At 39.2% G+C, this 13,608-nt stretch overlaps 1 protein-coding gene across 2 annotated transcripts in view; it reads left to right on the top strand.

The window, feature by feature from the left end:
* RNASEH2B (ribonuclease H2 subunit B) overlaps nucleotides 1–13,608 on the top strand; it is a 79,932-nt gene that overhangs the window by 26,628 nt on the left and 39,696 nt on the right. For both annotated transcript variants that reach the window (XM_079779128.1, XM_079779129.1), the window contains exons 4-5: nucleotides 9,024–9,100; nucleotides 13,179–13,293. In XM_079779128.1, the coding sequence (XP_079635254.1) occupies nucleotides 9,024–9,100; nucleotides 13,179–13,293 (192 nt within the window). The remainder of the gene's footprint in view (nucleotides 1–9,023; nucleotides 9,101–13,178; nucleotides 13,294–13,608) is intronic.

Here is a 13,608-nt window from a genome sequence, read left to right on the forward strand (position 1 = left end):
AGGTGTGAGGTGGTACCTCATTGTTGTTTTGATTTGCATCTCTAGGATGATTAGTGACGTTGAGCATGTTTTCATATGTCTCTTGGCTTTCTGAATGTCCTCTAATGAAAAGTGTCTATTTAGGTCCTTTGCCCATTTTTTGATTGGATTGTTTATCTTCCTTTTGTTAAGTTGTATGAGTTCCCTGTACATGTTGGAGATTAAACCCTTATCGGAGATAACATGGGCAAATATGTTCTCCCATGCAGTGGGCTTTCTTGTTGTTTTGTTGATGGTTTCTTTTGCTGTGCAGAAGCTTTTTATGTTGATGTAGTCCCATTTGTTTATTTTCTCCTTAGTCTCTCTTGACCTAGGATCTATGTCTGTAAAGATATTGCTACGACATATGTCTGCAATTTTGCTGCGTATGGAGTCTTGTAGGATTTTTGTGGTTTCCTGTCTTACATTCAAGGCCTTTAGCCATTTTGAGTTTGTTTTTGTGTATGGTGTAAGTTGGTGATCTAGTTTCATTTTTTTGCATGTATCTGACCAAATTTCCCAGCACCATTTATTAAAGAGACTGTTTTGACTCCATTGTATGCTCTTTGCATCCTTTGTCAAATATTGAGTATAATGGCTTGGGTCAATTTCTGGGTTCTCTATTCTTTTCCATTGGTCTATATGTCTGTTCTTGTGCCAGTACCAGGCAGTTTTGAGAACCGTGGCTTATTAATATAGCTTGATTTCTGATATTGTGATCCCTCCAACTTTGTTCTTCTTTCTTAGGATAGCTGTGGCTATTCGGGGTCTTTTTAATTCCAGGTGAATTTTTGAGAGTTTGTTCTAAGTCAGTGAAATATGCCATTGGTATTTTAATGGGTATTGCATTCAATCTATAGATTGGTTTATGTAGAATGGACATTTTAATGCTGTTGATTCTACCAATCCATGAACATGGTATGTTCTTCCATTTGTTTATGTCTTCCTCTATCTCTTTTTTAACAATGTCCTGTAGTTTTCCGAGTACAGGTCTTTTAGGTCCTTAGTTAAGTGTATTCCTAGGTATCTTAATTTTTTGATGCAATGGTAAATGGGATTGTTTTTTTTCATTTTTCATTTCTATTTCTGTGAGTTCATTATTGGCATATAAAAAGGGCATAGATTTCTGGGTGTTAATTTTGTATCCTGCTACATTGCCAAATTCATTTATTAGGTCTAGTAGTTTTTTGATGGAGTCTTTGGGGTTTTCTATGTATAGTATCATGTCATCTGCTAATAAGGATAGTTTTACTTCTTCTTTTCCAATTTGGATGCCTTTTCTTCTTATGTGATCACTATGGTTAGTACTTCTAGTACTATGTTGAATAGGAGTGGTGAAAGTGGGCATCCTTGTCTTGTTCCTGTTCTTAAGGGAAATGAGTTTAGTTTTTGCCCATTGAGTATGATGTTGGCTGTAGGTTTGTCATATAGGGCTTTTATTATGTTGAGGTATGATCCCTCTGTTCCCACTTTGCTGAGAGTTCTTATCAAGAAAGGGTGTTGGATTTTGTCAAATGCTTTTTCTGCATCAACTGATATGATTATGTGATATTTGTCTCTCAATTTGTTTATGTGATGTATCACATTTATTGATTTGCGAATATTGTCCCATCCTTGAATCCCCGGAATAAATCCCACTTGGTCATGGTGTATGATCTTTCTAATGTATTGCTGAATCTGATTTGCTAGAATTTTGTTGAGGATTTTAGCATCTATGTTCATGGATATTGGCCTGTAGTTCTCTTTTTTTGTGGTGTCTTTATCTGGTTTTGGGATTAGGGTAATGCTGGCTTCATGGAAAGAGCTTGGAACTGGGCCTTCCTTTTGAATTTTTTGGAATAGTCTAAGGATGATAGGTTTTAGTACTTCTTTGAATGCTTGGTAGAACTCCCCTGTAAAACCATCCGGACCAGGGCTTTGTTTGCTGGAAGATGTTTGATCGCTGTTTCAATTTCTTCAGTAGTTATCGGCCTATTCAGGTTTTTTTATTCTTCTAGGTTGAGTTTTGGGAGCTTGTATCTTTCTAAGAATAGGTTCATTTCATCTAGGTTGTCCATTTTGTTGCAATAGAGTTGTTCATAGTGTTTTTTCATAATCGTTTCTATTTCAGTGGGATCGGTTGATACTTCACCTCTTTCATTTCAGATTTTGTTTATTTGGGTCCTCTCTCTTTGCTTCTTGGTGAGCCTGGCTAGAGTTTCATCAATCTTGTTTATCCTTTCAAAGAACCAGCTCTTGGTTTTGTTGATCTTTTGTATTGTTTTTTTTTTTTTTTTTTTGGTCTCTATGTCGTTTATCTCCACTCTGATCTTTATTATTTCCTTCCTTCTTCTTACACTGGGCTTTTCTTGTTACTCTCTCTCTAACTCTTTGAGTTGTAGGGTTAGATAATTTATTACCATTGTTTCTTGTTTTTTTGAGGTAGGCCTGTAGAGCTATGAACTTTCATCTCAAGACTGCTTTCACTGTGTCCCATAGATTTTGGATTCTTTTGTTTTCATTGTCGTTTGTTGCCATGATGCTTTTTAGTTCTTCTTTTATCGCTTTGGTAACCCAGTCATTGATTAATAGCATGCTATTTAGCCTCCAGGTGTTTTATGTTTTATTGTTTTTATTGTAGTTGATTTCTAGTTTTATGCCATTGTGATCTGAGAAGATGCTTGATATGATTTCTGTCTTCTTGAATTTGAAGAGGCTTTGCCTGTGTCCCAATATATGGTCTATCTTTGAAAATGACCCATGTGCACTTGAGAAGAATGTATATTTTGTGGCTTTAGGGTGAAATGTTCTGAAGATGTCAATTAATTCCATCTGATCTAGTGAGTCATTTAGGATTGATGTTTATTTGCTGATTTTTTGTATAGAGGATTTGTCCAGTGGTGTTAGTGCAGTATTAACCCTTTGCACTCACTTGCTTTTTTCTCGATTCCTTTATTCTACTCAGGATTTAATTTTTTAAATACCCCAGATTTTACAAAGCACGGCAGTAGAATAAAAAACTGGAGTTTCTTTTCATACAAACTTATTTATTTGGATTTTTTTATATTTCAAATTATTGATACATTCAATACAATTCGACATACGAGCTGCTACTGATGCTAACCGTGTCGAGTCACCCTCGACATCCGAGTGCAAAAGGTTAAAGTCCCCTACCATGACTGTATTGCTGTCTATCTCTCCCTTGATATCCTCTGGAAGTTTTTTTGTGTATTTGGGTGCTCCTGTGTTGGGTGCATACATGTTTACCAGAATTATATCTTCTTGTTGAATTTCTCCCTTTAGTATTATGAAGTGGCCTTTCTTATCTTTTGTTATGGCCTTCACTTTGAGGTCTAATTTGTCAGATATAAGTATTGCTACCCCAGCTTTCTTTTTATTTCCATTCGCCTGATAAACCTTTTTCCATCCCTTCACCATCAGTCTGTGTGAGTCTTTGTTCTGAGGTGGGTTTCCTGTAGACAGCAGATATGGGTCATGTTTTCTTATCTACTCAGCCACCCTACATCTTTTGATTGGGGCATTTAATCCATTTACATTTAAAGTTATTATTGATAGGTACTTGTTTGTCGCCATTTTTATTCTTTACCCCTGTGTTCCTTCTTCGCTTCCTATTTCTTCTTTTTACAGCAGATCCTTTAGCATTTCTTGCATTGTTGGTTTTTTGGTAATAAACTCCCTTAGTCCTTTTGTCTGTGAAACTTATGATTTCTCCCTCAATTTTGATTAATAGCCTTGCTGGGTACATTATTCATGGATTCAGTCCCTTCCTTTGCATGACTTTTTATATTTCATTCTATTCCCTTCTGGGAATAGAATGTTGAGAAATCAGTCGCTAGTCTGATGGGGGATCCTTTGTATGTAACTTTTTGTCTCTCTGGCTGCTTTTACGATTCTTATTTTTTCATTGGTGTTTGCCAATTTCATTATAATGTGCCTTGGTGTTGGTCTTTTTGGGTTCACTCTGTGAGCTTCATGGACTTGTGTGAGTTTTTTCTTCCCTATATCAGGGAAGTTTTCTGTCATTGTTTCTTCAAACAGGTTTTCTATTCCTTGTTTAGTTTCCTCTCCTTCTGGCACCCCTATTATCTGGATGTTGTTTCGTTTCGTGTTGTCCCAAAGTTCCCATAGGCTCTCCTCCTGTTTTTTAAATTTTTTTCCTAGATGCTGCTCTGCTTGGGTATTTTATCCTACCTTGTCTTCTAGTTCACTGATGCGGTCCTCCGCTTCTTTTGGTCTACTGTTGATGCTTTCTATTGAGTTCATTATTGCAGCGATGTCATTTTTCATTTCTTTTTGGTTCTTCTTCATTTCCTCTTGGTTCTTACACATATTGTTAAATTTGTCTTCCAACCTTTTCAGTGACCTTATGACCATTTCTCTGAATTCTTTCTCTGACATATTGCTTGCCTCCATTTCGCTTACTTCATTTTCTGGTGATGCCTCCTTTTTTTTCTTATGCGGGCTGTTTCTTTTTCTCCCCATGATCTCTCCTCTCTGGGTGTCTGGTTTTGTAGCTCTCTCTCTCCTATGTTGACTTAAAGGCTCAAAATACAACACAACAAGGCACAAGTCACTGAACCAAATGTATTCATGATACTAATAACCACAAATAAATATGACCACCAGAGAAAAGAGAATTAGGGGGGATAAAAAACGAGTGCAAAAATGATATTGACAAAAAGAAAAAAAGTAAGAGAGAAAAGAAAGAGAATAAAAAAACTATTTATATGGGGAGAAAACTCGAATAGAACAACAACTAATCTAAAAAAAATGCAAACAACAAACACCCAGAAATGAATGCAAACTACAAACAATAGCTAATAAAAAGTGAGGAGAGGAAAAACAGAAGCAAAAAAAAAAAAAAAAGAGGAAACAATCACACAAACAAACAAAAAAACCAAACTAATCAACAATCAAACAAACAACAATAGGACAGAGAAAGAAGGGCAAAACAAAACAAAATAAAACAGAATACATAAAACAAAAAGAAAAAAGTGAAGAGAGAAAAAGAATTGGATAATGAAGAAAGAAGAGAGCAGTGTGTATGGATTTGTATTAGGGGAGCAGAAATTAGATATGTAAGTAAGATGAATTTTTAACGGGGTAAAAAGGAAGAATAGGGAAAATCTAAAGCAGGAATAGGGTAAGGGAAACAGGACAACAAAAGGGGAAAAGTGAGGAAGAGAATGTTGGCATAAAGGTAAAGTTGAGATAGAGTAAAATGATGCTAAAGGAGAAATGAAAATAGGATGTGGAACACTAATCCCAAAATAAAATAAAATAAAAATAAAATGAAACTTTTTAAAAAAGTAAAATAATAGTAGTAATAGTACTAATTAAAAATAATATAATAATTAAAAAGCTAAAATCAAGTGAGGAAAAGAAAATTTAGTTTCTTAAGTAAAAGATAAAAAATAAAAATGTGCAATAGTGAAGGTCATTCACTTCCTCTACTGTTCTGTTTGTCCCTCCTGTTTTCTGTCAGGTAGTCAGGACAGTATTGAAGTCCCCTATGTTCCACTGATCCTCTGTGTCGTAAGCCACAATCCTGTTTTCAAGCAGGTGGTATTTCTTTGTTTCTCAGCCTACCTTTATTTATGTTTACACAAGAGTCAATTTGTGATTCAACCCCTGGGTGGCAGTGTTTCTGTATTGACATCTGGGGCTATAAGTCCTCTCTACCCAGTATTTAGTTTTTGTTTTCCCTGCTGTGTTTAATACTGGGTTCGGGGAGTCGACTGCCCCAGAGCTGGTTTTCTGATCATTTCTCCTCGCTCTGATCCCCAGGTTCCACAGAAACAACTTTCCCCTGCATTCCCTGAGAGTGTTTTTAATTGGGAGATCCTATATACTGGGCTTAGTAATCAAAAGCAAGGATTTAAAGAGAAAAAAAAGCCAGAGTAAGCGCATGGACTCACAACTTTTCCCCCCAGCACTGTGCTCTTCTCGGCGCACGTCTCTGCCCAAGTCTTTTTCCCTGGCACTGTGACCGGTTTACTGGTAGAACTTCAGGCTGCCTTTCTGTGCCCAGCCCAGCTATGGGTTGATTTCTAGAGTTCCCTTCTGCCAGCAGCCCTGTGGATCGCCTTCCACATTCATGGGCTAAGCTGACCCCAACAGCCACGCATTTTGTGGGGTGCAGACTTCCTTTGAAATTCTAGATCCCGCTGTGTGCGTTTTTCCATCCAGCCTGGATTGAGGACCTCATCTTTCTCTAGGCGATATTTGACCTTTCCGCAGGGCTTGTCTGCGTTTGCGTATTCGCGCTGCTTGAGACCCTGTGTTCATGGGTTCGCAGCTAGTCCCTGGGTGTTGTGGTTGTAGGGTCCTGGGAGGTATTCGAGTTCTTCCTGGTTGAAGGTAAGGCTAGGCTTCCGATCACAGCCATTCTCCCCTTCAAGACGGTGCGGTCTCTGCGGCAGAGCCAGCCACTCCGGGAGAGATTTTAGCAGCAGTGGAGGCTGCCGGGTCAGGGGAGCCCGGTCCGGCAGTTCCCAACAGTCCCTTGGAATATAGCTGTTCCTCACTCACAAATAGACACTTCCCGCACGTTCACGCACTCTCCTTTTGTTCTCTCACTCACACACTACCTTGCAGCCTGCCTTCCCGTCGGCAGCCATATTCCAAACTCCTAATGAAGTTTTTTTAATGCTTTGTTATATAAATTACTACTGCCACCCCTCTCCCCAAACACACACACACCTAACCAAAGTTATATATATATTTTTAATGTTCCTTTAATTTGGAGTAGTATTGACTCAGAGGGAAAAAGGATACCACATGGTTTTTTGATGTTTCTAAGAGGGAGGATGTGGAGTGGTGTGGGGAGTCATGGGATAGTTGAGGCACTCTGCATTGCCTGCCTATTCTCTCATCATTTCCAGAGAGTGCTGCTTTCTGTTGACTGTGTATGTGGCTACTTTGTGCTAAGGTAGAAAGGTCACTTTGCCTTTATTCTAAGACATTCCAAAAAAGGGTTTCATGCTGCTGATAAATTTCAAATCCTATGTGTATGAGAAGAATTAAAGTGGGTTTTAGTTGCCAAAATGCAATGGTAGTCTGTGTATAGTCTGGTAGTTGGAATATATGTATTCCTTTCTGTTGTTGCTGCTATGCTATTCATTTGGCCGTATATGAGAGTTCCAACTTCTAATGTAATATGTATATTTGCAGTTGGGTCTAGCTAGGTAGACACAGTAGTATCCAGGTGAAATTGGAAAATATTGCTCATCTCCCCTAGACTGAGTTGTTTGTTTGTTTGTTTAATAGTTTTAGGTTCACAGCAAAAGGACCTGCTTTTTTCATTATTGTACTAGAGGCCCGGTGCATGAAAATTCATGCACTGGAGTGGGGGTCCCTCAGCCTGGCCTGCTCCCTCTCACAGTCCGGGAGCCCTCAGGGGCGGGAGATGAGCCAGCAATCAGGGAAAGGCAACACCCCCATCACACCTCTGCTGCTACCACTGCTGGCTGCGCAAGCCTTGGGCAGCCCTGGGCAGCTGCCATCCGAGGCTTGCCTGCACCTCAGGCTGGCCCTGGGTGGCTGGGGGGCTAAGGGGACTGGGGAACTCCGGATGCAGGCACAGGGCAAGGCCAGGCCCGCTTAAGGGCGGGCCCAGCCTTGCTGCATGCCTGCCACCCTGGCGGGGTTGAGGACACTGGGCACCACCATCTTTGAGGGCATGGTAGTCAATTAGCATATTCCCTCCTTATTGGCTGTGGGCACCGCCATCTTTGAGGGCAGGGTAGTCAATTAGCATATTCCCTCCTTATTGGCTGTGGGTGCTGCCATATTTGAGGTTATGACAGTCAATTAGCATATTCCCTCCTTATTGGTTGTGGGTGCTGCCATCTTTGCGAAGGCGTGAGGGTCAATTAGCATACTCCCTTTTTATTAAATAGGATTCTTTAAAAATTTAACCTTAAAGAGCTGTTTTTAAGAGTGGTCACCAGGATATTGTTTTAGACCTAGAAACCTACTCATAAAATGAACTTAGAGAACCTGATAGGTTGTTTTTATAACCTTTTACTTTAAAAAAATAGTCAACTAATATTATAATATGAAATTACTTTAATTTTTTTCTTACTATGAAATGGATTCATATATATAATTGAGGGTTTGAATTTCTTGGCTGTATAGTTAGATTGTTCTGTTAGAGAATAAAAGTAAGTATGTGTATTTCCTAAAACCAAAATTATAAATATGGAGATAATGAATTGTTTACTGTTCCATTTGATGCAATTCCTCTTCTGATTCATTTCTGTGGAAGAAGAAGTTGGGGAAGCTTGGAGAGGCATGTGATAGAGGGAAGACAAGCAAGGAGTAATTATGCTAGTTTGTGTGATTTGCCTTTTTCCTTTCAGCTTGGAGAGCACCATTAATCTTACTGTGGAGTTTCTAGTTTCTTGTGTGCAATCTTGTTAAACTCCTGCCCTCTTACCTTTTTCTTTGGCGTAAAGGGATGGGGTAGTGTCTGGGGTGGGTTACCACCTTCTGAGCTCTGAGTCATTAACAATGCAGAGCAGTGAGCCCACAGACCAGAGAAGGAGCTCTGTACAGAGAGAATATTGCTTTCCCATGGCTTTATCCTCAGAAGCACATGAAACTGCATTTTACTGCAGCTTTACAAATAGACTAGTATAGATTTCCTATATTTGCATGGTTCATATTCTACTCATATTTCCCCAACCCTTGCTTTTTTGGGGCAGTGGGGAGGACCTCTGTTAAAAATTATTTTGAAAGAGAAATGGAACGTTAAAGATTGATTTCAGTGTCTTGAGTCTCATCTACTACACACAGAAATTTGAAGGTCTTTAGAGTAAAATCTAATGGACCACATTCTGCCTTTTGAGAGACTCATAGAATCTTGGGCCTGTGTAAGAAGAGCTTCTATATGTGGAATTTCACATATAGTTTTCAATGAATCGTTTCCACTTTGGGATTAAGGTAAAATGACTAAATTGTCTTTTCAGACATTAATTTCCTTTGTTCTTTTTAATCTATAGGAGGTCTTCTCCATTTTGTCACACCCATGGACCCTCTATTTCTGCTCCTCCACTACCTTATAAAGGCTGATAAAGAGGTAAGTTTCCCAGTTTGAGAAAAATAACAGTGAGGAAACAGAATAGATTTTTTTTTTTTGCTTGATCTCCTCTCTCTCCTTTTAATGATCCAAATGTAGATTCCCCACAATTCAGATTTAGATAGGTTCATATAGAACACGTGTATCACGTGTGCTGGTATGGATTAGCGAGACCTGAGAACCACTACTTTAATCTTGGACTAGTTTACCCGGGATTTCTGAGCACTGCCTGACCCTCTAATGCTGTCTATGTGCCTTACTTGTTTGGCACAACCTAGTAATGAAAGATTTTATTAAGTACTCAGTAGTTTTTAAACATAGTAAAAATGTTAAGAAATTGATCTCAAGTCTTAAGAAAGAAGATAATAGCTTTTTTCATTTTCTTATTTGTGAGAGACCATGAATTAGGTAAACTGGGGCATGTCTAGTAAAAAACCTCATTAATGGGGAAACTCTGGTTGAGACTTAAGGAATTCCAGATTGACCTTACAATTTACCTTACAACAGAGTTTATTAATAGTAATAATTTCAGCCATAGGTTCTGAAACATTTCGATCTACTATGCCTTTACACTCCTGAAAATTATTAAGGATACCAAAGAGCTTTTTGTTCCTGTGGGTTTTATCTATCAATATTTAATTAATTAGAAATTAAAACAAATTTAAAAAATAATGTTATTAATTTATTTTTAAGTAAAAATAACAAGCCCAGTACATGTTAACATAAATAACACATTTTCAATGAAACAAAATTTCAATTTCCATAAAATTAAGTGATAAGTGGCATTATTTTACATTTTTGCAAGTCTCTTTGATGTGTGGCTTAATAGAAGACAACTGGATTCTCATATCTGCTTCTACATTCTGTTACATTCTTTTGGTGGAAGTATATGAAGAATATGCAGCCTTTCACAGATTTGTAGTCTGAAAAGGGAGAAATGGTACAATAGCCTTTTCAGATAATTGTGGATGTTCTTCTTTGGCACTCTTCTAGAAATCAACAAGGCACAGTTTCTTAAAAGTCAGTTGCAGTGTGGAATCTGAAACCTTGTCAGTGAACTCTCCATGCTCTGTTACATGAAAATCTACTGGTCTGTCTTGCACTAAGAATGGATCTTTTACTCATGTGTAACTTTGGAAAATATTGTTTCACTGAAGTATGCTGATTTTTCAAATGTTGACACATCTCATTACACACACGCACACATACACACACACACACATAAAACTTTGTTGATAGCATCACTGATCTTATCAGAAAACTTAGGTATTGGGAATCTGTCATAATGGCAGATACAAATTTTATACAATTCTAATTTTTTCTTGAAAGTTAACATCTTATCATTGGCTACAAGTACTATCAGTCTTCCCTTGAAGTGACAGGTTCACTTAATTTATGTTCTACCAAATATCCAAATCTGAATCACCGTAGTTCGTAGCGGGTTTTTGTTGTTGGTTTTTTTTTCCCCAGGTAAAAACGGTATCCACGACAAAAGCAGCTAGTTCAGCTTGCAACAGTCCTGCACCTTCACTGGCAGACTTAGCACTTTAGCGAAACTTTACTTTCATCATATCAAGTATTTAAAAGATTTGCACTTGAGTCAAGATTTAAATAAAAGCTACTACTCTTTATCAAGCATGTCCTTAAGTGAAACTGGCCAGTTTTTAACTGCTTGTGCGTGGCGGTGAAGAATTCAGTGGTTACCAGGACAGTTTGTTCTCACCACCCTAACCAATGGATGCTGAGGAGCCAGCAGTTTTACCCACCTTTGCATTGGAATCTTCAGTGCAAATGTCAACACAGTGGAAACACAGATAGCATCGTAGCAATATTATGAAAATAGCTTTGAGCTTGTGTGTCCCCTGAAAGGATACTGGGGACTCACCGGGTTCTATCAACCCTCAGTTTGAAAGCCTTTGAACAATTTTAAGGAATAAGTGTTATTTAAACTGCTTAGAAGAATCTGTGTGTGTGTGTGTGTGTGTGTGTGTTTTTCACTCTAATGTTTGCATATAGTTTAAATGCTTATGGCTTTCATTGTAAACTGTCTTTCTTTTCTCAAATACTAAAAATGCCTTTTAAAGTAACCAATGAGGTAGGTGTTTAGGTATTTCCTTCCCTACATTTGAGACATGATCTTTTCCTATTTAGTTAAAAAAAATTTTGGTACATACTTTTAAAATGTTGACTTATTCTTTTTTAATCATAAGATTTATTTTAGCATCAGAAGAAATATTTTTTTATTCTAGCTATCTCCACTATTATTAACTGTATTCAAAGCAAGTTGCTTATTACATTTTCTTTACATACTAGAGGCCCAGTGCATGAATTTGTGCACAGGTGGGGTCCCTCAGCCTGGCCGGCCATCGGGGTCGATCAGGACTGTCTCGCCCAGTCCCAATCAGGGCTGATTGGGGCTGGCTGGCCGGTGGCGGGGAGGGACTGTGGGAAGTAGGTTGGCTGTGGGAGTGCACTGACCACCAGGGGGCAGCTTCTATGTTGAGTGTCTGCCCCCTGGTGGTCAGTGCGCGTCATAGCGACCGGTTGTTCAGTTGACTGGTCGTAACGGTTGCTTAGGCTTTTATATACATAGACTAGAGACCCAGCGTGCCAAATCACATGAGACCCAGACCTGCCGGGTGCAAGTAGCTCACTGCCGCGAACCACCGTGTGAGCCCTGCCACACCGCGTGAGCCCCTCTGCGAGCCCCACCAGCCCTGCACGAGCCCCTCCATGCCGGGCGAGCCGCAAGCCCCACTGTGCTGTGTGAGCCGCGAACCCCCCCACGTTACTGCGAGCGGCTCACGGGCCGGGGGGAGGAACTGAGAGGTGCTCCATGCACCTCCCAGTGACCGATCATTTGGTCATTATGGTGTTACAGCCACTGGCCTTTTATAATATAGATGGTAAAGAAAACAGAAGTGAAACATTAATTTTGAAATTATATTATATTATGACTGTGTAGTAGTCCATTATATATATGTAGAATGTTGTTTTAAGGTAGTAAAAGATTTAAAATGTTGATCATGGAAGAATATAAATTAAGGTAGAAATCTAGACAGAGTAAGACTTAGGAAATCTGTGAATTATTTTTACTATCTGAAGGAAAAAGAGAATATTTAAATTGAGGCACTTCTTGCCACTTGTTAACCTAACTGACAGCATGACAAGCTATCATACATGCTACTAAATGAATGAGAAGCTTTTACCCTTAAGACAAAGAACGCTGTATTTGCAGAAGGAAAACTGATCAGACACAGGTTTTCTGTCTTCAAGTGGAACTGTGATTAACACAGAAAAGTAGAGTGAGCTAGAAGTGGGACATGAGCAAAACCATACACCTTTACAAAGTCTGATATCCCTAAATCAGGGGACTAATAACTTAGACTTTTCTCCAGGTCACGAGTTAAGAAAAACTAAACCTGATTGAGGTGAAGGATGATCTGGATTTCTGTGTCCTTGCACTTGGCTACCAGGCCACATACACTTATCAAGCTGAGCCTGATTTAATGTGTCTGCAAGTTCTTATATTCATCCCCCTACCTCTTCTTTCATTATGGTCTAAATTTGGAAGCATTGTCAGACAGCTCTGACAGGAGTAGATTCACTTTTGCTATGTTTCTCTTTTTTTGTGGTATTTAAAGCACTGGAGATGTGAGGAGGGGAGAGGAGATGTACGCGCTGGGTTTGACTAGGCTTATTTCTGGATTATGGTCAGGACTCCTGCTCTGTAACATCAGCTGGTTCTTTTTCAAATTAAATGGGTTAGACCAGCCCCAGGTAATCTACCATCTTTGCAAGTTTTCATAACTTCCAGTACTTTTCCAGAATTTTGCTGCCCTGTTTTATGCAGTTATTGTACTCATGAGGTTGAAACTCTTTCAAGGGCTTCCTGAAGGGGAGCTGAGAGTCAGTTCTGGAGCCTGTCCCAGTTTAGGGATTCCTTACGTGAACAAGTGACTTTGGACTTAGTTTAAAAGTCCAGCTATGGGGTAACATATCTTTTTTTTTTTTTTTTAATGTGTGGATTTATTGACTGGTGTGCTTGCATTCTTACTGACTAAAGTCTTTTTTTCAGGGAAAGTTTCAGCCTCTAGATCAAGTTGTGGTGGATGATATGTTTCCGAATTGCATCTTGTTGCTGAAACTTCCTGAACTTGAGAAGTTACTTCAACACGTGACAGAGGAAAAAGGTAGCCTTCAGGGACCACAACAACAGGCTGATAAGTTGTGGTTGTTTGGGGTCACAGACAGTTTGGCCAACTATGAAATCAGGCTGATGGCTACTGGAAAGGCGGGCGCCTGTCTGAGAATGGAGCTGCCTGAAGGCCCACTGAGTGTAATGCTTAGGCTATGTGGGCCATAGGGGAAACCGTCATTCAGATTTTGCTCCCAGTTGTCAATTCTAGTCCTCTGGTGCTTTGGATTGTTCAGTCTTTAACATTCCGACCAGCGAAATGCGGTGGCTTATATCTTACAGGGCGAGGATTCGCAAGGCTTGGGCTTTG

This window comes from Cnephaeus nilssonii, assembly GCF_951640355.1.
Source record: "Cnephaeus nilssonii genome assembly, chromosome: 8".
Classification (NCBI taxonomy): Eukaryota; Metazoa; Chordata; class Mammalia; order Chiroptera; family Vespertilionidae; genus Cnephaeus; species Cnephaeus nilssonii.